This window comes from Pteropus medius, unplaced genomic scaffold (assembly GCF_902729225.1).
Source record: "Pteropus medius unplaced genomic scaffold, Ma_sr-lr_union100, whole genome shotgun sequence".
Lineage (NCBI taxonomy): Eukaryota > Metazoa > Chordata > Mammalia > Chiroptera > Pteropodidae > Pteropus > Pteropus medius.
In genome coordinates this window covers 8,319,241-8,345,378 of record NW_024340698.1, presented here as the reverse complement: position 1 = coordinate 8,345,378, position 26,138 = coordinate 8,319,241, and the positions used below count along the sequence as shown (strand labels likewise).

Here is a 26,138-nt window from a genome sequence, read left to right as displayed (position 1 = left end):
CTTGATAGTTCTATTCAAATCTTCATTATTTTTTATAGCTTTCTCCATCTTTTCTTTCATTTTCATTGAGCCTGACCTATAGAAAAATGTCAGTCACATTTTCAGTAGTACTTTCTCATCTCTAAAGCCATTTAAAAACAATCTTATCTGTTATTTTGACTAAATTCCACTGTCTTTTTTTTTTTTTGGTGCAAACGTATATCGGTTCTTTCATTACAAGCTTAATCTTGTACCTTAAGGCAGTGGTCCCCAAACTTTTGGCACCAGGGACGGGTGCTCCTATGAGAATCTAATGTCTGATGATCTCAGGTGGAGCTGAGGCAGCGATGCTAGGTGGAGCGGCTGTAAATATGGATGAAGTTTTGTTTGCTTATCTGCTGCTCGCCTCCTGTTGTGTAGCCTGGTTCCTAACGGGTGTTGGGGACCCCTGCCTTAAGGGCAAAAAAATAAATAAATAAGCGCCAGAGTTCTTCATGTTACTTAATTGGACTGCATAATAATACTGTGCATATTAACAGAGATGCTGGGCAAGTAGAGTAGGTGCTTAATACATATTTGGTGACTTATAGACACTTCTTACATTCTACATTAGATGAGTAAAAGTAAGATCAAAGATCAAATTCCATTTCACCTCTGCCTCTCTATCAGCCAGTAAGCATATCCAAGTCACTCCTACCCTAAAAACAAAACTCTTCCTCCCTTTGATTCTATTTCTTTGTGAAGTTTCAACATTTCTCATTCTTATTCATCAAATATCTCATAAAAGTAATCATTACCACTTTCATTTCCCAACTTTTTATTTACTCCTCAACCCTTTAAACTGGCTTCTGGTTTCTAAAATGTCACAACGATCTTTTAAATACCAAAACCAGTGGCCTCAACTTATAGAATTCCTGTAGTATTTGTCGATTGCCCACCTTCTTGAAACTTTCTTTCTCATTTGCTTCTGTGACATGAAGAGATTTCTCCTTGGATGCTCTTGGCCTAGGGGTAAGAAACTGATTTCCAAGGTCTTGCTCTGTTATTTTCTCATGCGTTCTAGACAAGTTTAATCCAACTTTGCTCTAGAATTTTCTACGTGGGTATTTTAGCAGCACTTTCACTCAACATCATTTCACACTCCCGACTCCTCACTCTTCATCGACTCCTGACTCTTTATTAACTCTTCATCCTCTGGTATTTCCTATTCTACTGCAGCAACATCCACCAGATAGCTAAACCAGTCTTTGTTCTATCAAGATGAGTAAAAGATTAATGTCGGCTTGCATTATAAGGAAATAGATATCTTTGCTGATGGAAGAGACAGGCTATGGCTCATGAGGTCATGAAATGGTCTACAAATGATAAAGAGAAAGTGACTAGACAGTGAATAAACTATTCTGTGTTTTGGAAGTAAGGTTGCATTAAAATATGTGCAAAGAATTGAAGGTGCAATTTTGGCCCAAAACCTATCAATACCGAAGAGAGTACTTGCTTGGCTAGAACAAATTGTATCTCATAGTTAAAGGAAATTTTATCATAACAAAATTAAAGCACCTAGCAGAGCATATGGTATACAGTAATTATTTAATAAATGTCAATTGACTCTAAATGAATACCTATTATAGGATATTTTTATTGGGTATAAAAATGGAGGTTAGAATTTTATTCCTGTATATAAACTCCTGTCTACAGATATTAAGATTTATTTGAAAGTATAATACATTCTTGGAGGTGAAGATGGTAGTAAACACTGCCACCCAAGAACTCCAAGAGCTGATGTCACACTGTCTGGGGCTGCTAAAATAAGGAAGTGTCAAGGGAAGTCACAGGCATCATGACATCTCATGTGGTTAAATTTTATACCACTATTTACAGAAAGCAAATCAGAAAGAGACCCTTAAATAGCAAAAATGCAATGATTGTTGATTTTATTTTCTAACTTCCTATTTCCCACGTCTGTCTTCATCCAGGAAGCTGAAAATATGAAGTATCAGAAGTCTAGATGTGTGTGTCATCATATCACCTATATAGGGAACCAAGGAAACTCGAGTTACTTTCACTTAAAAACAAACATTTCATTTCAAGAAAGTTCGGTTCAGTTTGGTCTGGTTTGAATTATTACCCAACATGAGGAATAATATGAGCCAGAGCTCCTGTCCTGGAGCTGAAATTATCAGGCTTTTATTTTCTTTACCTCCAATCGTTAGGGGCTTCCTGAAAGTGCTAATGGTTGCAATTCTTGGGACCAAGGGGTTTTTCTCACTTATCAGTTAGGAAAAAAATCTTTCAACAGCAATATCTGCATCTTGATTTACTTCTGGTCAATACAGTGCCACAAAATGAGGGATATGGTATAGGGGGTTATCCAAGCAAAAGACTAAGAAATCTAGCATCTCTTCCTTTCCATCTTCCTTTTTCATTCTAAAAGACAGTTTCTCCTCACAGTCTCATTGTTCTCTGAGGAAATTTTTCATTCACGACAAACAAAATAAACTCATCTTTCAAAGGTCTTGAGTTCTGTGTATATATCTTAAAGTTTTAAAAGGAAGATGTGTTACACAAAAGGTAATATTTCAGACTGAGGAAGCTAGAATGCTATGTGAAATGAATGGTAGCTTGGAGTTTAGTTGACTTTAGCACAACTTCTTACATAGCTTTTTCTTAGCACTATTAATTTGCCATGTATTCCATAACAAATACCCCAGAAGGCTAAAGTGTAAAAAATAGCTGACACCCCAAACCAATGACTAATTTTGTTTGCCTATAACACAACCAGCTACATGCTCTCTGCAGCTTAAAATCCTGAATTACACATATTTAGACTTCTCACACCTTATTCCACCTGCTCTGTGCTACTTTGTAAATGTTGTTTATGGTGAAATAGATGCTATAGGCAAAGTTATCCTCTGGTCTAAAAGCATACATATTAGTCCTTCTAAAGAGCTTTTACAAATAGAATAAGAAATAGTTCATATATGTCACTCCAAGGATCTGGAAATATATACAGTTTCGCCCATCGACATTTTTTTAGTTTTTATCATCATGAATAGAGTAATGTATATATATATATTTTTTTGGTGATGGTGTAACACTTTATTATGGTGCTTAACTTGTTTTACATCTCATTTCATAAATTGATCACTAATTACACAACCATTATATGGGTAAGTCTTTTTCTATCCTTCACAAGTTTTAAATATAATATATCTAATGAGGGAAATAATTCATTTACAATGACAGAGCTTAGTTACCAGCTCATTAGGGCTGAGATTATATTTTATTTTCAGAGCAGTAACTTAAGTTTAACATTTAAATGTCTATAATGAAAAGCCTAACTGCATTTCAAATTCTCAGAGTTGAGAAAGCAGCAGTGCTTTAAGGCTCTGGAGCATGTTCATAGAAAGAGACCTTATGAATGAAATCAACATGTCCAGCAATAAAAGAAATTTAATGGAACAGGGAGGGAACTGAGGATGGAGGGTGAGGACAAGATCCTTAATGATCCTGCTGGAGATATAACAGTATCCCAGGAAGCAATATTTTCCTCTCTTCTAACAATTACTTAAATCAAATGAATATGCACAAATTGTAAAGACTTCTAAGGATACTTCCAATCTCCTAATGAATTATACTAAGTACTTCATGTGAGTGAATCTTTTTTTCCCTACTACTGGGCTTAATTCTCGTCAGTACAAAAAAAGCAATTAGAAAAGTCATGTGGCCATTGTCCTCTTTATTTGTATAATCTTTCCTATCAATTTCCAGATATATTTAACAGACACTCAGCTTATGCCTCCCATCAACAATTTTTAAATTCATTTTAATGTGCTCCTTCATTCATTGCAGAAAAAAAAATAGCCATCCACAATTTTTCTTCCAATGTACGGTAAATATATATATATATATATATATTTATATTTATTTAAAAATCAGCTTTCTTCTTGCAAACATATTCTCTTGATGTGACCATTTTCAATTTCTAAAAACCAAAACTAATTTTTGAACTCTTTTAACTTACATTTAACTCATCCTAAAATAAGATGGGCTTTTTTGTACATTTAATTTTTTTTGACAATTCTTTTGCTGTTAAAAGCACCTCATGCCTAGCCACCCAAAGATTTTTTTCTAAGACCTAATTTTTTGGCTTCTGTTCCTAGTTAACATTATTTTTTGTCTCATGTTCTAGTAATATCCCACTGGTAAATACATAATACTTACATAATGTGCATCCCCTCAGGACTACAAAATATCGCAGACATCAAATCTTATAGCATACTTAACAGAGTAATATGTCTCACTTCTCATTTTGACAAACAGACACATAACTGTCGAAGTACTTAACTAACATCACTCAGTAAGTCAGTACCCAAACTCACCAGCATTCCTTGACCACCTTCCCCTCAAAAAAGAGGAAAAACTTTTATGACCTAGATTGAAATAACATCCACTAAAACACTGACTTTTAAACCTTTTGACATCAACAAATAGTAAAAGAAAAGTTTTACATCCTATAAGTACATGTGTGTGGATCTGAAATAACAGTCTCACCAAAAAATGCATAATCTCACTACATGATGCCTTCTGATATTCTTACTATCTTATTCAATTTCATGTAAAATAAATGCCAAACACAACTTACTAAATGGATTTCATTATGCACTAATGAGTTGTTGCCCACCACTTGAAAACTACAATGATAGAACAAATAGGCTTTACTAATACCACAAAGTAATATTGTTAGCTCCACATATAGTAGGGTAAATATTAATTAATTTTGATGCAACTAGACCAGACTGTGGTAGATGAACCTGAACCAGTTTGAAGTGTATTTTTGGATAACCTATTAAAAAAGGGTTTGCTAAACAAAATCATAACATCAAGAAGATGGAAGAAATGTTCAATCTCTTAGAACAAGATACTTCTAAAGTTTTTCTTTAAATTAGTTTTAAGTATACAGTACATTGGTTAGACATCTAATAGTTAATAAAACAATCCTCCCAATTGCTCCCTCCCTCCCTGGCCCTCCACCTAGTCAACATATTAATGCTAACTGCATTCCCTATTCCATGCTCCCCATCCCTGTGACTATCCATCAGCTACTAATTTGTACTTCTTTAACCCTTCACCTCATTCTCCCAGCCTCCCAAACTCCCCTCCCCTCTGTCCATCACGAAATTGTCCACTATATTTATGAGTCTCTTTTTGATTAGTTTGTTCTTTTATTCTTTAGATTCCGCATATAAGTGAAATCATATTGTGCTTATCTTTCTCTGTCTGACTTAAATACCTTCTAGGTCCATCAAAACAATATCTTTTTCCATTCCCTTCCTTTAAGTCTGCATGTGTCTTTTAATCTGAAGTGAGCCTCTTGTAGGCAGCATGTAGGTGTCTTGTTTTCTTATCCATTCATCCACTCTATCATTTGGTTGGAGCACTTAATTCTTTTCCATTTGAGGTACTTATTGATAGGAATGTAGTTGTTACTATTCTTATTCATGTTTTTGATACATGTTTCTTTTCTTAAAGAAGTCTCTCCAACATTTCTTGTAATACTGGCTCTGTAATGATAAATTCCTTTAGCTTATTTTTGTCTGGGAAGCTCTTTATCTGTCCTTCAACTCTAAATGATAGCTTTGTTGAATAAAGTATTCTTGGTTGTAGATCCTGGGTCTTCATCACATTGAATATTTTTTACCAAACCCTTCTGTCCTGCAAAATTTCTTTTGAGAAATCATCGGCCAGTCTTGTGGGTGTTCCCTTGTAGGTAACTATCTATTTTTCTCTTGCTGCTTTTAAGATTCTTTCTTTGTATTTAACCTTTGGCATTTTAATTATGATGTATCTTGGTGTGGGCCTCTTTGGATCCTTGTTTTTTGGGGTTCTCTGAGCTTCCTGGGCTTTTATGTCCATTTCCTTCGCCAGTTTAGGAAAGTTTTCCATCATTATTTCTTCAAATAGCTGTTCAACATCTTGTTTTCTTTCAAGTATGCCAATCAGATGGATACTTTGACCTTTAATAGTGTCCCATATGTTCCTTAAATTATTTTTATAGTCTTGGCATCTTTTTTCTTGCCATTCTGATTGAATGTCCTTGGCTTTCCTGTTCTCTAGATAGGTCATTTGATCCTCTTCTTTATTCACTTTGTTTATTCCTTTGTTTATTCCATTTAACATCTCATCTCCAACAATGTCTTCTTCATTTCTGACTAGTTCCCTTTTATAATTTCCATTTCCATTTTTATGTTTTTTTTTATCTCTTTGTTGAAGTTCTTGCTGAATTTACCTACACTTCCTAAAAGTTCATTGAGCATCTTTATAACCAGTGTTTTGAACTCTGCATCTGTTAGATTACTTGACTCCATTATTTCTGGATCTCTGTTCTGTTTTCTCGTATGGTTTCTGCTCCTTTGTCTTCCCATTTTGGCTGCCTTTCCTTGTCTGTTTCTATGTACTAAGCAAAGCTCCTAAGTCTCCCAGTCTTATTAGCATGGCTTTGTGTAGTAGGTGTCCAGTGGCACAGTCCTGAGAGAGGTTCAGCTGCAGGCCAAATTTAGCCCCAGCCTGTGGCCCTCTGGGGCCACCCGTTAAGATTCAGCAAACAAGCCACAGATGCTGTGCTTATAGTCACCTCAAAAAGCCACACCAGATACTGAGGCCAACTGCCTCCAGTGTGAGTCTAGGCACTGCTCAGCAAGGAGTACCTGACTCGCTGAGAATATATCTGGATGTGGCTGTGAGTTGGGGGAGGCAGAGTTTCAGGGAATCTTCTGGGCAGAGTGACCTCTGTTATCCAGTTTGATGATGTCTTGGCTATGGCGGCGCTGTGTCCTTGCACTGGGACGGGGGAGGGCTCGACAGGGAACAGTGGATACCGCCAGCACTTCTGTACAGAGTGAGTCTTGCCTCAGCCCTCACTCTGACAATGTCTCCCTGTAAGTCCCTGGTGGCCCCTGCACGCAGCCAAATTGGCACTGGTGCTCAGAGTGAGCAGGTCCATTACTGTGAAAATCTGCTCGCGGACACGGTCCCTTTAAGAGACGTCTGCCGCTGCCACTACCACTACCGCAGCCTCCATCTCAGTCAGCCGCTGGAGACTGGGCAGCCCTGCGTCCTCGCCCCGTCCTTCCTTCTGCCGTTGCAGGGGTGCTTTCTTGGATTTCTCCCTAGTTGTATGGCTTGTTCATCTAGATTCCAGGCGATTTTTCCTTTCTGTTTGCTCCTTCTTTCCATCACAACTTTGATTTGGTCACCAAAGAGGCCGCGTCCATGAGCAGATTTTCATGGTGACGGACCTGCTCACCATGAGCACCAGTGCTGATTCGGCTGCGCGCAGGGGCCACCAGGCGTCTATCATCTACGCCATTTTTCTTCTCCTAAAGTTTTAAATCATTATCTAAATGCATCTGTGTTATTAATTATCCATGATTCAGGCCAATAGGACATTGACTTAGAAAAACCTTATTTATTCTTATTCAAAAACATTTTGTAATCAGAATATTGTTTTTAATTTGAGCTAACAAAATTTTAGTATATCTTAACATTCAAATTTGAAAATGTTCAAAAATTAAAATCAACCAGTCACTTTTTTTGTTTTTAAATCTGCTCACAACATCATCTAATAATAACGGTAATGGGTAAACAGTTCATTTGTAGACTGTTTTAAACTTAAGAAAAAATTCTTTTATTTTATGAACTGTAATGACCAGCAATCCTTGGATTACTAAAAATATAATGATATTTTCCAGACTCAAAAATGAAACTTAATATTTGGTTTGTTCTGCTTGTGAAAGATTATTCAATACCATGAAGAAATCCAGGTGTCTGGTCTATAATGATTGCCTGTATTTTAGAGGTCCAGCCCACCCCTACCATCCCCCACTAAATTTGGAAGATAAAAAAGAAACTAAAATTTCAAAGTAAAGGACCTAGCCAAATTCTAGAGTGGGGGTGTCACAGAACCGCCTTTATGTGGAAGTATTTACTAAAGATCTTAGAACAGATATTTATCTTTTTTAAACATTTAATATTTTGGAAAATTGAAGACTTAGGAAGCCAAGCAGGTGAAGGATAGGCTAGGAAATCAGGAATTCCTGGATGTGAACCTAATCTTGATCTTATTCTGTTTTTGCTCTAAATCAATGCCAAACTCTTCACACTTCAGCTGCTTTATAGCAGGCAAGAATTATAAGGCGCGGCGGGACAAAACTGTTTCCTGGGAACGTCTAAGGTTAAATGGTTAACATTACAGCCCTCAAAGGTACTTCCACAAAAGGCAAAAGACCCTCTGTGTATATTATTTACTTTCATATATTACCCACATACTTTAGGGAATCAAAATGGAGTATCTGTGTTCTGTTAAACTGACCTTGAAAAGAGATAACATTTCCACCCCTCAAATCTTGTCCATTTTAGGAATGATCAGTTACACAACTATTTAGGAAATTCATTCATGTGATCTTAAAAGGTTTTTAAGATAGCTTTAACAGCTGTGATTTGTGTATTTTCAGGCAGTTAATATTTGGCAAATTTAGGGCCCTCATCTTTATTTGTCCCCTATCCACTGGGCCATTAACATAAAAGGAAATGCCCTCTTCACCCAAGTCCTGCTTTGGCAACTTATGGAAAAGTTAATTGGTCCCTGTCATGAAAAGAAGCTCCGTTTGCCATACCAGGAGACACCACATCCCTATCTAGCTCTGCCCATGCTGCTTTGGACTCTTCAAAAGTCAGAACATGGTTTCACTTTCTCTTCACACTTTATGATAAAAACACCCTGATCTCTTCGTGGCACTTAATAAATGGCCCCTTCTCACTGGAATTGGATGGTCGGCCCTTCCAACTAGTCATTAATTTGTAGGAAATGCCCTCCTCAGCAATCACTATTATGTAAATAGAGCTATAAACTTTAGAAGGCTGGTGCAATCCCAGACCCTAAAACTTGCTTGTGTGTGTATGGGAGGGGGGTGGAATCTTGATTGTAAAAGCACTGCCTTCCAAATTAAACTCAAACCACATGATACAGTTCATAAAATATACAAAACTCGCAGTCCAGTGACAGATTTATTGTAGCCATACAGAATTTAAAGCAAAAAAAAAAAAAAAAAAAAACTCTATATGGAAAAACACTGCTACTTTTGACCCAAACAGCCTCCAAACAGGAAGTTAAAAGCAAATCAACGAGCTGTGGCCTCCCTAAGTTATGAAGGAGACCAGTGCAACCAGCATTTCCTGTCATTGCTTGTCACCATTTCTGAGTGCCTCTATCTGAACTGTTTTCTTAGAAAGATAAAATTATTACAGAAATTTCTTTAGGGGTAGGTGGAAGGCAATAAGGAAGACTACTATATGATTTAGGTTTGAAAGTAAAAAATGCTATTTTTACTAAATAAAATTTACATTGCACAGGTCACACAACCAATACTTGAACTTCTGCATTTCCATAAATATAGGAATAACAGACTACATTAATAAAAGTGTTTAGAATCAGATATTAGATAGCCTAGCTGTTTCTTATTAATATTCAGAATCACAATTTTCATGCATCTGATTAGTAAGAGAAACAACTGAAAACTACAATATCCCTGAGAAGAGGAACTAGCTTCTTAGAGTTGGTTTCTCTCAATATCTATCTCTGTCTTTCTCTGTCTCTGTCTCTCCATCCCACAACACAACTTATGCAACTTCAAAATATGTGTATATATGGCAGCTCTCTAATCACATTTTAGATCATCTCATCATCATCATCATCGTCATCATCATCATCAGTCTGCATAATGCATAGAGTAGTTTTGTTTTTTTCTAGCACTGTAAAATGTCAAGCCCTATGCCACATTTTCCCAGCTTGTCATTTTCTCAATCACAAAAGATTTTTGGAGGGGTAGTTTCAGTCAAAAAGTAAAAGCATTTTGCCCTCATATATTATTGCTACATCGAAGTTCTCAGTGTGTCTGAATGAGTCCTCCAGCAAAACTAAGTTTATCTCTCTAAGAAATAGTATTAATAAATGGTAGCAGGGCAGCTACTTGGCCAGTCAAAAATTCCGCCAAGACCCAAGGTCTTTCTAGAAAAAAAGGCCTCCCTTGGGGAGCCTGTCAATCTAAGTTCAGCCCAGATCCTGGTTTCAGAAAGCCAGCAGAGCGCTTATTGACACAGCCTCTGTGAGCAGCTGAGGCCACCACTACAGGCATTCATGAAACAGATCAGATTACGGGCACCCCTGCTCTCCATGTTTTTCTGTATTTTGAAGCCTTTAGACATAAAATGTGACCCTATAAGGTGTGCTATTTTTCACTTCATATTTCTGGGTAAGCTAATAAGGTTTTTTCTTCATGCTATCCAATTAGGAAAAATGCTGACATAAACAAGTTGGGAGTTTAAATTTTTCTCAAAATCACTTATGAAAAGAAATATAGTCCTGTTCTTTGGGATCCTCATCGACCAGACATCAAGAATTTTTAGAATCATCAATGGACCCTTTAACAAAATAGCACCCACAATTGGACCATTTACTGAACATGTACTTTTCAGAGGACAAATGCAAACTCCACTTGGGCATTGAGGTGAAATGTGATATCCACCACTGTGCCATGGGTTTTGTTGAATATGTCTCTATATACTTTAAACAGAACTCAGAAAAACCACTATATAGTTCATGAATCCAATCATAATAAAGCACCCACCTTAATATTAAGTGACAATCTCATTTTCTCAGTTTGTAAAGCGAATAACTGGGGACTTTGTACTATGGGATATATGCCCAAGCTAATATTAATCACGATGCTTTTGTTTTGCTTTGTTTTGTTTTTCCGCATAAAGGTTGAAGACTACAAAATGAAAGGTAAAATACAAGCTCTTTGGTTCTTGTACTTTCTCTCGTTTTGCTAACAGGCCACCCCCATCCCAAAAAAGAACACCCCTTTGTTTTCTTTATGCTGCCACATAAGAGGAGACTGTAAAAGCTGTACCTAAAAACTGATGGTCCTTTGGGCACAAAAGATGATTGTGGTGGATCTGAAATGGCAGCTCTGTCTCTTCTACTGTATGGACTTTACTTTCTGAATACAATAAAAAGAAGCACTATTAATACCTGTATCTTGGTAAATAAAAACATATGCAAATTCAACCTCTAAATGGGCAATTAGTATTTATTTGACTGAAAATAAGACAGCTCCCAATGTCCTTTTTGGGTTTTGTTTGCGACTTCATCACTTTCTAAACTATACATAACATGAGGCACCTGCATGACAGTACTTCTTATTTTGTTCCTTCTGTATTTGGTGAAAAAGACTGTTTCTACATGACTCATTATTGAAGACTGATTCCTCTTGAATGTAGAGGAGATGTACTAAATGCAACTACAGGAGACAGAAAAATAGCAGCTAGATTTCAAGCCAATACATGAGGTCTCAGCCCAAAGTTTAACATTGTTTGCTTTTCTCTAAACTTGTTAGAAAGTTAGTTGTGGCCTCCAGCAAGAAATTCAACCCAGTGTTTAGTCTGTTTGTTGTTGTTGCTGTTGTTGTTGTTGCTGATTTTTTTGTCAATAGAGATATTGATACCTGAAGTCACAGGAAAGATGTTCATAAAATACAAATCCAGGTTAGAAAGACTATTCTTGCACTTATTTAACAAACTCTTACTGAGCGCCTACTATGTGCCAAGCACTGGGGTTATGAGATAAAGAGATCCAGTAACCTAACTAATAAGGAGTTACTCATATATTCAGAGAAACCTGAATAAGCCTGAAGAAACCTTTCTCAAATTTCCACACCAGTTATAGGCTATGCCAAGAAGCTCAGGATTCAAGTAATCTTATGGGGACAATTTTAAGCCAATTTGAGTGATACAAAGCAGAAAACAAGATCCAGAAAACTGTTAATTTCTAGGATGCTCCCATGTTCTAAGGAGATCTAATAGACTGCTGGAAGTCTCTAGTGCCAACCCTCTGAATTTCTGTTTAGACTGCTTTTCTCAACTGGGAGCTCCCTTTTTTCTGGACCATTGTAGTTCGCCCATTGTGTGGGCATAAAAACAAAGCAAAACAAAACAAAAACTCTTGCTTGAAATTGGGAACAAATCATTCCTTCTACTCATGAGCCAATTTAATGCTGATGGAAGTAGGACTTGAGAATGAACATAATATTTTAACAAGTGTGCCTAATTGATTTTTAAAACTCTAATCAGTCTCTTTTTTTTCCCTTAATACTTTGTTCTTATGAATGTTATAAAGAGTAAAGAGTTCTGGGATTACTACACTTGAGTTTTTTGAAAAGCATCATATACGTATAGAGGGAATATATATATATATCATGCAAGTATGTATGTTAATTTACATAATATACATGTGTCTTTATATATACATACTATATATGCATGTATGTGAACATATATATACATGAATATATATATATACATATATACGCAGGTGCATTTTGTATATTCACATACAGATATACATGACACACACATTTAAATCAAGCTTCTTTTCATTCCTGCTTCTTCTTGAGTTCTGAGTAATGTATCCTTTCTCTGAAAGTTAACTGCCCGAAGTTGAACATTCAGAGCCCCAGCTCTTTTACTGAGCCGCAGAGAGATGTTGCTTAATACAAACATTTATTATAGTTTTCTCTTTCATTCTTTTTTTTAAATTTATTAATTTATTTTTTAATGGTGACATTGGTTTAAAAAATCTGGTAAGCTTCAGCTGTATATTTTAACAGTAAGGCTTATATATATTTACATTTTGTGTTCACCTCTCATAGTTAGATTTCTTTCTCTTTCATTCTTAAAATTGGAGGAATGCTGTAAAAAGAATAGGTATTTTTCTATAAACCTCCAGAGAGAAATCAGTGCATAGATTCATAAATTGTTCTAAAATGACAACTGATTTTTACACATGTGCAAATGCAAGTGCTTAAGTGTATGTGCCCAGACAACTTGGGAGTACCTTTATTTCTCAAATAAAAATAATATTCTTCTTCCTAGCTTATATTATTCCCCCCCCCCAATCAATCTTTTAAAAAGTCACTCAATTTATTGTCTGTATACCTTCATCAGAGGGGGGAAAAAACTCAGATGAATTGTATTAAGCATTGACGTCTAGTCATATGTACAGCTATTTCGACATTCCGCTTTCCAACCATTCAACCAAAGACTTATTGATTAAACCAGGGAGTCAACATAGTGAAAAAACCTGTAATGATTTCAAAATTAAATCTTGCAATAATTCTATTTTAATTGATGCTTTCCTATCAACACGATGCATGTGTAGAAATAGGCCGTGGGGATCCGTGCCCAATTTACAAACACTAGCAATTTAGGAACATCTAAGAAAAAAAGAACTTTAAAACACACTACTGTTAATTACAGTAACAATAAATTCACCCTCACTGTTGTATTGATATATACTAAACCCTGGACAGCAGTCAGAATAACACATAGTAGATCTACCACAGTAATAATAAAACTACATAAATGAATCACCTAAATGTTAACCTTCGCTACTTGTCTTGATTTAATATTGTTTTTTACCATAAAAGCCTAGTGTGTGAATGCTAAAAATTAAAGTTACCTTTTTACTAGTCTTCTAAAATCTACCCTCAGATGCCTGTAGTAAAAGCAAGCTGCCCAAACGTGTTGATTTAGAGCGGGAAAAGACAGAGGCTGCAAGGAAGCCGTGGCACTGCTCAGCATATCTCATGACCCTGGGGGAAATTAGTTGTTAAAAGCATTTGCTGATGATATGCCATGCAAAAAGTTTCTTTAAATTTCTTTCTTTCTATCTATCTATCTATCTATCTATCTATCTATCTATCTATCTATCATCTATATAATCATCTATCTATTGTCTATATGAAAAAGAAAGTAGAAAAAAAAAAGGAAGAACAAGGAAAACTAAGATCAAAGCCCTAAAATTGGAACAAAGTTGCAGAGCTACTTTTCTATTTGCCATTTTGAAAAATAAAGTTTAAAGGGTGTTTTATTTCATCAGCGTCTGAGCTGAAGGCAGCCACTCTCACAAATCCCAACTCACCTCAGCCTTACCTTATGCTGCCAGCGCAAAACCAAAGGATAAGGGGTCCTGCTCTCAGCGGCAGCGGCAGCGGTATATGCCATGTGTTAGCAGAAGCAAAAGCAGCGCTGCGCGAGGTGGCCTTGGTGCTGGGAGAGCCTTTAGCAGGGGTGCATACTGAATGCCGCCATTTTAAAGCGAGGCTCTGAAATCATTAGATATAAGCAAATTAAAGCCCGCCCCACCTACATAACTTCTTGGCTGGGACGTGCAACCCGGCTCCAAGTCGGCCACTGTGGGGTACAAAATGTCAAGCCAAGAGACACGCACATGAGGACTCCTGGATGGAGGCGACAATCCCTCCGCTCCTCACTGCCCTCTAACCCCCCGTGCGGTTGCAAGCTTCTTTTCAGGGCCAAAAGAAAGAATAATTTCTTTTTTCCACAACAGGGGGGCCCTTTTCCGGGACAGGTCGGCAGGCAGGGGCGTAAGGGGACCCCGGGCCGTCCTCCCCCCTTCTCGCATGCTCTTGGTTCAGTCTGCTTGGAGTACACCTCAGAGCTCCCCAGCGCCCTCCCAGCGGCGGGCGGGCTTGGGGCTCCGGCCGGCCAGCAGCTGCCATGGCAACCCCGGCCCAAACCCCGCCTGGTCCCGGCCAAAGGCGTGCCCTCTACCAGCTGTACTCTGGCAGAGCCCGCCACCCAGGCAGCCTGTGCTGGGCGCCGGGCAGATAGGGCCCACTGAAGGGACGGCGCTAGCGAGGGGACCTTGGGCGCCAAAACCGCAACTCCAGCGAAACTCTGCCCCGCAGCCAAGCAGCGCGCAGGCACCTAAGCACGAAGTGGCCCTCAGCTGCCCGGACCCGCCCCGCCCAGCCAGGTAGCGCGGCGGGTCCCGCACCGCCGCTGCCACCACCCTCACCTGGCTCAGCGCTGCGGAAAGGCGGGAATTCAGCCGCGTGCCGCCCCTATGCCCGCTCCCACACTGTGACTGTCCTCTGACTCCTCCTCGCTGCTCCCAAAGAGCGCCAAAAAGTCACGCTCCTGATCACACTCCGAGTATGGGTACTTTCTTCCTGTAAGGCGCTGTTTCGTTGCCAACTATATCCTTTGTGTGGTTCGTTCATTCGTGCACGGTTCTCAGAGAGCGAAGCGCGGGCTTTATTCTCAGGGGGTGTAGTACCTCTACCCCAAACCCGGAGGCCCAGCCTCGCTGCAAATGATATTTGCCATTTCATTATTAAGGGAAAGGTGTGTGCTTGGGGGGTGTCAAATCATAAGATCAGGTTTTACAAAGGAGAAACATCCCGCGTGTGTGTGTGTGTGTGTGTGTGTGTGTGTGTGTGTGTGTGTGTAAGGATGCAGCAAAGTTCACTAGAGCTTCGGTAATTAAAGTGCCAATTAAATATGCCGGGTGGTTCAAAGCTGTAGGCTTATAGTCATTTCAGATACAGGTAAGGTGAAATAGATAATTTTTTAAATGAGCTTAGCCATTATATTAAATGACCTTAGACAGTATATTAGCCAATATATTGGCTCACTGAAAGCAGAAAAGAGAAAGAAGGATGAAGGGAGAGAGGGAGGGAGAGAGAGGAAAGGAAGGTGAGGGAGGAAGAAAGGAAGAAGAAAGAAAAGAAAGAGAGAAAGAAAGAAAAAGGAAAATACTTACCAGCTGCTTTCCTGGGTCCTCTCTCTTCTACAAAGTCCCAATCCTTTATTTCCCTTTAAGAACATTAGAGAGAGAAATGTTGATCTGTGCAAATAGTTCTCCTTCTTCAGCGAGTTTGAAGGGTAGGAGGAGCCCTAAGGTAGGGTTCCAGATACTTTTGAATGAGAAATAAACAAAAGAAATGAAATTTTATATTTTGATTAAAAAGTACACATCTGGAAAGCTAAATTACAAGTTTCAACTTAATGCGAGTGCAATAGGAACAGCAGCTGTCTCAATAGAAAACCTACAATAATAAATGCGTGTTTTTATTTAATTTTACGAGGACAATTGTAGTTGATAATACACATATGCAGGATTCTCAGTGACAAGCTCATAGCAATGCATGGGCTGCTTTCCTGAAATGAACTGCTTCACCTCCATACAGATCTCTACATATTAGTGAGAAAGTGAGAAAACATCACAGGAGATACTTAAACAGCAGTTAGGTTGAGGAATGGAGTGAATTTTCAGGTTAATTTTATTTTTTAGTTCTGCCAGACTGATCCAGTTAGAATTCTCTAGATAATTTTAGGCAAGACATCAATCTCTGTTAAATACGAGATAATAGGAGCAGGATCATAAAGGTTGGAAGAATACTGGCACAAACTGCCATTTAAATAATTGAGAAAAAAAACCATGGTGTTTGGCAAGCATTGTTAAAGTTATTGGGACAATGTGTAGGAACAGTGTCTGATATTTTTTTAATAATGGGTAGAATTCTAGCATAAGTCACACAGAAGCCAGGAATTTCTGGTTATTTAAAAAAAAAGGGGAGGGGGAGAATCTCATTCCAAACAATCTCTCTCCACCCGTTTCAAACTTACTAAATTACCTGCCCTACTCTAAAAGTCAAATTTGGCTGACAGATAGGAAGTGGCTCTGGCAGTCCAGGAACAACCATAGCTAAAAGTAGATGGTGCTGGCCATCACAGTAGGCTGGAAAGAAGGGCAAGGCTGAATTATATCACTTTATACCTAATGATCTAACAAATGAGGAACTGTTATTACAAAGTGTCAACAAAGGAGTCTTTATATTAAACATAACTTGAGTCAATACCAGTTCTCTTACCTCTGTCCACCATTGCAAACCACATCTTCTGTGAGACACTCTGGTTTCCTTAGTCCCATACGAACTAGGTTAATTTTATTGTTATTGCATTGTTGAAATAATTGATCATAAGTTCAGGTTATAAATGGGTCAATTGTTTAGTTTTCAGGATAGCATAGCTTCAACATTGTTTCTTGCTTAAAATTTCTGACCATTAGAAGTTGCAAATGAGACTATTATTCTCTTTTTCACAGGGTGGTATGACCTGCACAAATGAAGCTAGACAAATTTCCATGCCACCAGGTCACTAGAGAGTATTTTCAAAGGAAGTGAGAAATTGTTTTCTCCTCCCCTCAGCATTTTAAAAGGGCTCATTTGCTCTCTGGGGTGAACTAGTCTTGGAATTACATTCCACTTTAGTAGAGTGTTTAGAGCTGGCCAACATTTTCTTAAACATGATTGGGGGCATGACCTAGGAAAAATCGAGTTGCGTACTCACTCATCCACATGCGTTATTAAAATAATGCATGTATATCATAGTCTTTCTAAATACTTAACACTTGTTCTCCCATTTCATTTTGGGCTAGTCTCAGAATCACTTTCCCTGATGGATCTTCAAAGGTCGGTGTTTCACAACACTTGGATTTAAATTTTCAGTCCCATCCCTCTCCCCTAACCAGTCAAATAGAGGCCTGTAAGCAAACATTTAAACACACTCGGGGAACATGCTCCCTGTCCTCTCATTATGTCTTAATATTTGAAATGGGCACTTAGACATACAAACGTAAGGCAGAGTCTGTAGCAGCCTCTTAAGTGGCATATTCTTCTAATAAATACAATTAACTTTGAGTGATACAGGAAATAATTTTAAAAGTTATGTAATGATTTTTACAAAAGGATTGTTGTAATACACAATTATACAAATGTTGCTGTGTTTTTGAAGATGCTGGATAGGTGAAACTTAAATTCAAATATCAGTGCACCATGGCTTTGAGGGATTGTTGAACTCTAAATATATTCTATCAGAATTATCCTTTTACTCCTCTGCTAAGGCACGTAAACTCATTTACTTTTCTTTTTAAAAGATAGTCAACAGATATTATTAGACATTTGACAGGGTCATGCTATGCACAAAAGGGGAAGGATCTTCCTCCTCTTTTGAGCCTTTGGAATTATTCCCACCAGCCTAGTACTGTTAGCAAATGGTACTACTTGCCGCTGCTATGTTCTAACGATGGCTCCACAGATGCAGATCCCACACCATCATTTGTGGCTTTTCCATACAGAAGCCTCTGGTTAAAGAGCTGCAGACTGATCAACCATTGATTTCTGAAAAGTCTTTTTCATTCAGAGTTGGGAATTGGGGGTTTGGAGTTCACACAAAGTTCTGATGAAATAAACAAAAGAAAAAGGTTAAAGAAAAAAGGCAGAATTTGCTTGTTAAAAAGGTTTAAATAATCAAATAAATATTGGCTTCTAACCCCTTTGAAAAATGATGCAGACTGTATTTCTTACAGAAAAAGAGATAAGGCAATCCAATAACTAGTTGTATGCCAAAATAATTGCAAGCATAAGATTGACCAACAATTCTCAGGTTGTAAAAAATTCTGAAATTCAGATTTTTCTTTCACTTGGATAAAGTTGTCAGAATTATCTGAACATGTACTAATAAACACAGAAGAACACAGGAAGTTATTAAAGAATCGCATTATCCAAAATACACCTAAACTTAATGCATTTATTCCCCCCTCCCCCAGTCTTTGAAAGTTATATTACGCAAATTATTCTTGAGTATTGAAAAGTGTGGTACATTTCTTAAAATTATCCTCAGGGTAAAATGTGGTAAGAATGCTACAGATAAAAATGATACAAAAACATAAGAATTATACAAAAGGTAAGGATGATATAAAAAGAAAAGCATGTCCTATTATCACTTAGGCATATGATAATTGTAATAGCAAGCATTTAATGTGGAAATGATGCAGGACACAGCAAATTTCCTGAAGTGACAGTGAGACCAAACCCTGTACCTAGAGAAGAGAGTCCTTTGGCAGAGAGTGAAGAAATAATTCAACACATTCACCAAAGTTAGAGTCAAAAGGAAAGTTTATTAGAAAAGGGATAACACTCGACATACAGAGTGTGGTCTCCTCTCAGAGACAGAGAGTGAGAGGGACCAAGAGAGGCTTGGAAAAATAGTAGAGGGAAGAGGGATAGCAGCAAGGGTCTGGCCCACCACTGCTAGAAGGGGCAAATGCAAGACTGGGCCCACTACTGCTACTGAGCATGAACAGGATTACCTGCAGCTCCAACGTAGGGGATTAAGAGGTCCTGGGCTCCACTGCCAAGAAAGAGTACAGTAGCATTGTATAGGCCCACTGCCCTAAGTGTGAGCAGGATTTAACTGTGTGGGAGAGAGAGAGAGAGAGAGAGAGAGAGAGAGAGAGAGAGAGAAATTCAGAGATAGCAACACTAGCTTTTGTGGCCGGGCGGGGGGACTACCTTGAAGTCCTGCACTGTGGGGGATGCAGACCAGGGAACCCAATGCAATTGGGGCTGGCCGGCCCAGTGCTCAACTCTGAGCTATTTGGGCCCACTCTGAGATTGCTCTGGTGTCCTGGAGCCAATCAAGAAATAAGGCCAGTACAGATAAGAGAAGAGTTCAAGTTCAGCAGAGCTGCTACCGTGACCTTCCCCTCACACCCACTTCCTTCTCACCAGAGTTCTCACTGGAGAGGGGAGAGAAGAAGGAAAAGGCTATGGAGCAAGATCGGGGGAGTAAGCCTGGGCAAGCTTCAGCAGCCCACTGCTTCCCCGGTTGCAAGCTCCCAGCGAAAAATGAAAGCAAGGGGTAGAGGGAAAGGAACATAGGATTCCCAAAGGGTCTCTCCCATCCTGTTCTGGCCGAAAGGTGCTATACTGTCTTTTAATTTGGATTTTGGATAGGATCCCTCAGCAGGTCTTTTCTGCACTTCCGATGATGAAACCAAGTCAGGGAAGTTAGAGGAAGAAAAGCAAGAAAAGTAGACAGGATCTGTGGACTCCTGCTCGGTTAGAGAACAAGTCTCTCACCAGCCTCCAGAAATGGTGTCAACCTTTTGCCCAAGGCCAGTTGATCTGCACAGCTTAGGAAAATGAATCCCAGCCACTCTCAGATGAGAGGATCCATGGCAAACATGTGATGAGTTTATATCCTTTGGTCCCTTCGTGGTCGCCAAAAAAGATAATGCAGGACAGGGCAAATTTTCCAAAGTGATAGGGAGACCAAGCCCTGTACTGAGAGAAGAAGAGGTTCCTTTGGCGAAGAGTGAAGAAAGAATTCAACACACACGCCAAAGTAAAGAGTCAAAAGGAAAGTTTATTAGAAAAGGGGTAACACTCCATATACAGAGTGTGGTCTCCTCTCAGAGGCAGAGAGTGAGAGGATCAGTGAGAGAGACAGTGTAAGGCAGAGTAAAGGCAAAGTGGGAGGGACTCTGAGTGCTCAGGGAATTTAGTTTATATGTCATTCTTAAGTTCCCACTTCCTTTGATATGAACATACAGTGAGGAAGGGGAAGAGTACATAATGCGAAAAGGTAAGAATATGTAGAGTGAAAGGCCTGCTGGCAATTCCCAGCCTTTAATCCATAGGTTTCCCATGGTTTTAGCTAGAAGTAATGGCTCTTGGTTCCGTTTCCCCTTCACTAGTGTGGAGAAAGGGCTGTTAGCAATCTCAGCAGAAATTTTCCATTGTTCTGCAGGTGTCCTCCTGGCCTGGCTGCAGGGCTGATCAGCACACTTCAGCCTCTGAAAGTAGCTTGATTAACATTTTTAATTTTCTTGCTTCCTCCCTACATTAGAAATACTCCCTGCCAGGCACTGTACTAAGAAGCATTTTTCACAAGTTAGCTCATTTCATCCTTACAACAATCTCTATAACGTATATATTATTATGTTCCCATGTTAAAAAAAGAAAGTGAGGTTCATCCAAAATAACAAAGCTATTAATTACAGAACCAAGATTCAAAGTTAATTGTCTCTGATGACAAGGCCCATGCTTTTAACTATTGCACGGTACTGAATAGAGCTATTATGGGGTACAGTTGGGTTTGAACTCAGACACTCTTTTCCTTCTAGTATGCCATACTGCCCCTTATTGATGTGGGCATTTTAAACAAAATGCTATCAATAAAATACTAAAACTTATTAAAATAATTTTAGGCCTTGATCAAGTATTGTCTATTCCAGAAATATAAAGATAATTTCAGACAAAAATATTAACAATATTGTTGAAAATGTATGATCATCCCAGCAAATGCCAAAAAGGCATTTGAGTTAGGAAGTATTGCCTCTTCTTCAATTTTTTAGAAGAGTTTGAGGAGAATAGGTATTAAACCTTCTATGAATGTTTGGTAGAATTCACTGGTGAAACCTTCTGGTCCTGGACTTTTACTTTTTGGTAGGTTTTTGATGATTGTTTCAATTTCCATACTGCTGATCAGTCTATTTAGATTTCCCAGTTCGTCGTGATTCAGAACCTTGAGATAATCACATTAAGCAAAATAAGCCAGACAGAAAAAGTTGAAAACCACATGATATCACTTATATGTGGGATATAAACCTAAAAGCAACAAACATGACAAAGAAACAGAGACTCTGGACATGGACAATAGACCAGTGGTTACCAGAAGCAGGAAGGGAGTAGGGGAGAGGTAGATGGAGGAAAAGGGGTCAAATATGTGGTAACAGAAAGAAATTTAACTACGAACAGTGAACACACAATGCAATATATATATGCCTTACTGTTAAATTGCACACCTGAAACTTACTGGATTTCATTGACCAATGTCATCATAATAAAATAAATAAATATTTTTAAAAAAAAAATTGTTAAAAGGCATTTGATAAAATTCAACTCCTTTTTTTGGTTAACATCCTTTTTAAAACATTTTTAAATATAGGAATAGTGAACTATCTCTTTAACATGATCAAAAATGCATATTCAGGAAACAAAAAACTAACTTCCTACCTTTCAGAAAAACAAAGTTATTTCCCATAAAAGCTGGACCAAAACAGGGGGACTTTTATTCATTTACAGGTTTAGCGTTTCTGAGAAATTATTTGGTGATAAGGTACGAAAATAAACTAGAAGTAAATATTGGAAAGGAACTAATTAAAGACAGAGAATTTTTAGACAACATTAATATTTACCTAGAAAAGCCACAGAATCAACTTCAAGTGATTAGACCAAACGACAGAGTTCAGTGAATTCACTAACTGAAAGATGAGTAGTCTTTGAAAGCCAATAAAATATCTACCAGTAAGCCAACAGAAAGTAGACAAAGTAACATATTGACAATAAAGCAAAAACTAATTAAAGTATTTGGAAATAATTAAAATATACACAAAAGTGTGAAATAAAGAAATAACATGAAACCTTAATGTCAGAAACAAAGAAAGAGCTGAATAAATGTAAAGTCATACTATATTTCTGAATGGGAAGATTGACAGTATGAAACTGATACTTCTTCACAGGTTGATTTATAGATGCAGACAATTAAAATGAATCTACCTCTTATTTCAAAAATGCTATCACAGTAATTTGTAATAACAATTGTACATAACTATATAGGGAAAAAAGTTTAAAAGAATATCAAATATTAAAATGTATTACAAATTAACACTAGGTGAAATGGTGGAATTCTTTTTTTTTATTTACTTTTTTAGGTGAGGCAACCCTTGGTTGACCTCACAGATTGCAAAGACCTTGTCAGCTTACAATCCCTTATTTTTTATTTATTTTTAATTTTTTACGAATACAGCACCTGTTCTTCCTAGGCAGAATTCTGATGCAAATAAGAAGTATGGATCAGTAAATGGGATAGTGAGACCAAGAAAAGGCTCTGATAAAAGTAAGAACTGAGTGTTTGATGAACAAAGCAAAATAAAACAATGGAGAAAGTATTCATTGTTAAGTAAATTTACCTGGGGTAACTGGTCATGAATATGGAGAGTAAGTAACATAAGCCTTTATCTCTTGCCACATATAATGATTCTTTCTACATGTACTAAAAAACTAAATATTTAAGGAAAACTTAAAAGAAAGTATTGGGAATAGGCTAGAGCAGTGGTCCCCAACCCTTTTGGCACCAGGGACCAGTGCTCTTATGAAAACCTAATGCCTGATGATCTGAGGCGGAGCTGAGGAGGTGAGGCTAGCACTGGGGAGCAGCTACAAATACAGATGAAGCTTCACTCCCTCATCTGTTGCTCACCTTTTGCTGTGCAGACCAATTCCTAACAGTCCACGGACTGGTACCAGTCCATGGACTGGGGCTTGGGGACCCCTGGGCTAGAGTATTTAACTCAATCAGAGGAATTTTTTTTTAAGTTTTGAAGTAATAGAAAACATTGCAAGGAAACACTGGTCAGAGAGTACAACATAATACAATAATGTAAAACCTTTATCAAGACTAAGATTAAATGGTGGAAACACTAGGAAGATCTTGGATAAATGAATAGCATCTAAACTGTATACAGAAGTTCTACAAATTTACAAGACCATTACCAGATCCCCAAGGGACAAATGCTCAAAGGGCATCATAACAGTAGTAGAAGTATAGTTCCAACTAGGAGACACCATTTGATAATTGATTTAATTGACAAAGGTAACAATTTACAAAGCAATACTATACGAGCTCTAGAAGAACAGGCTTATTCAAGTTGCTGATTGCATTGCAAATAGGGTCAAGAATCATAAAAGTGGTCATAGTGTTGGAACCAGGGATTCTAATTTTGGATAATAATTCAAAAGAAGAAAAAAAGCCTTAGTTTGAATATCAAAATCCTTAAAATAACCTAAATATCCAATAAGAAGGGAACAACTGAGCTATTTATTATGTATTAATGTAATGAAATAATTTTAACACTGTAGAAAAACAAAATTGTATAGGAGTTAATATTTATAAAAGGTTACAGTACAAAATTATATTTACACTTTGCATCCAAGAGTATGGGATCAGGAGAGCCCAAAGATTTATCTCTAGGTTTTTAAAAAAGCTAATACTGGGGAAATTTTATTTTTTCTTATTATTTTGAAAATTTCTTTAATAAAACACTATTAAATTGGAGAAATATTTTGATGAGGAAATTAGATCTCTCTTTTAAATAAACTACTTTTATTTCTCTCATGCTCTGCCATTTCCTTCTATTTTCCCCTGTATTTCTCAACATCTGATCTTTTATTAATTCTACAAATATTTCTCTGGTCTTTTGTCTCTTTATCTCTCCCCATTCTAATGATATGAACTTTCCTCTTATGATCGCTTTTGCCATGTCCCAAAAGTTTTGATATGTTGTACTATCATTATCATTGGTTTCTATGTATCTCTTGATCTCTCTTTTTATTTCTCCTCTGACCCAGTAGTGTGTTGTTTAATCTCCATGTATTTGTGGTTCTTCCTGCTTTCTTTTTGCAGTTGATCTCTAGTTTCACAGCATTATGATCAGAGAATATGGTTGGTATGATTTCAACCCTCTTATATTTGTTGAGGCTATCTCTGTGTCCCAGTACATGGTCTATCCTTGAGAATGTTCCATGTGTACAAGAGAAGAATGTATAAGCAGCTGTTTTGGGATGAAAGACTCTGTAAATGTCAATTATGTCCAGTTGGTCTAATGTGTCATTTAAAGATGTTATTTCCTTATTGATTTTCTGTTTGGATGATATGTCCATATCTGACAGTGGGACATTTAGATCCCCTACTACGATAGTGTTTTGGTCTGTTTCTCTCTTTTGTTCCATTAGTAATTGCTTTATATATTTCGGGGCTCCCTGATTAGAAGCTTAGATATTAATAAGTGTTATGTCTTCTTGGTGTACGATTCCCTTTATCATTATGAAGTGTCTCTCAGTATCTTTCTTTATCTTTTTTTATTGTGAAGTCTAGTTTGTCTGATAATAGTACCTGCTACTCCCGCTTCTCTCCAAATGCTGTTTGCTTGAAATATCATTTTCTACCCTTTCATTCTGAGTCTATACTTGTCTTTGGATCTGAGATGTGTCTCTTGGAGGCAGCATATAGTTGGGTTTTGTTTTATGATCCATTCTGTAACTCTGTGCCTTTTTATTTGTGAGTTCAGTCCATTTACATTTAGAGTGATTATTGCAATATGAGGTCTTCTTATAGCCATTTTATCTTTTGTTTTCTGGTAGCTCGATGGTTCCATTGCTTCCTTGTCTTATCTCTCCCTATTCTAACTATCTCTCTTTTTCTCTTCAATCATCCCCCTTACTCCACATTTTTCTTTTTTTATGCTTCTTAGTCCTTTTTGTGACTCTATTCTTGAAATGGTTAAAATACGAGACAAAAATATATTTTATTTGTTTTATCTGTTGAAGAAAACATTGCTTTTGTTCATTTTAAAAGTGAATGAACTGAATTCATTATTTTTGAAATCTTTTTAAAAAGGCACCCCAATTGAATTATCTTTTAACTATTTATGCTTGGCAAGGGCCAATTGAAATGCCTCTGCGAGACACTGAACTACATCAAGTGGAAAACACTTCATATCATAATCATTGACTATCACTACTGAAAAAAGTGAATATAAGTATGATTTACGTTCACATGTATAGGAAACCTTTGCTATTCCAATTCTCAAGTTTTCAAATATCTTACTTTTAGTCATGCCAAAACATGCTCCAACCTCCATGTAGCATGTTGACACAATCATTACAATCTCCTTGTATTTTGCATTCATGCTACTATGAATGTAATATCAGTATGAACTGGTGTCCTTAACCATGGAAACTGAGATGATATGGAATGGTAATGAATAAATACAGAGAATGAGAAAGAAGCTAAAAACTATCTATTGGTAATATAGTGACATTGGGAAAGTTATTTAATCTCTCTCAATTTCTTCATAAATATAATGCGGATAGTTCTAGGACCTTCCTTGCAGCATACAGGCATACCTTATCTCATTGTGCTTTTTATTGTGCCTTTTTACAAATTGAAGTTTTGTGGTAACCCTGAGTCGAGCACGTCTCTGGGAATCATTTTTTCTCACAGGCTCAGAACATGGCATTTTTTTTTTTTAGCAATGAAGCATTTTAATTAAGGTATGTACAATTTTTAGAAATAATGCTATTGCACACTTAATAGGCTAGAGTATAGTATAAACATAACTTTTATATTCACTGAGAAACTAAAAAAAATCGAGCAACTTGCCATATTGCAGTTTTTGCTTTATTGTGGTGTTCTGGAACCAAACCCACAATATCTTCAAGGTATACCTGTATATTGTAGGATTAAATATGACAAGATTTTAAAAGATTTACAGTGTTTGGCGCATAGTAAGTGCTCCATAAGAGAGAGAAGGTGGAGGGCATCGCAGATTT

The 26,138-nt window shown here is 37.4% G+C and overlaps 1 protein-coding gene across 25 annotated transcripts in view; it reads right to left on the bottom strand.

The window, feature by feature from the left end:
- Nucleotides 1-15,101, bottom strand: part of MBNL3 (muscleblind like splicing regulator 3) — a 109,370-nt gene extending 94,269 nt beyond the window's left edge. For 5 of the 25 annotated variants that reach the window (XM_039875360.1, XM_039875425.1, XM_039875347.1 and 2 more), the window contains exon 1: nucleotides 14,026-14,219. Coding sequence is in view for 1 of the 25 variants with exons in the window: in XM_039875507.1 (XP_039731441.1) it covers nucleotides 14,026-14,097 (72 nt within the window). In the remaining 24 variants the exon portion in view is untranslated. Of the gene's footprint in view, nucleotides 1-10,946; nucleotides 11,037-14,014; nucleotides 14,220-14,914 lie in introns of those variants that run through there. The other 20 variants (XM_039875387.1, XM_039875377.1, XM_039875453.1 and 17 more) reach the window with 11 other exon arrangements.
- Between the last annotated feature and the right edge of the window lie 11,037 nt (nucleotides 15,102-26,138).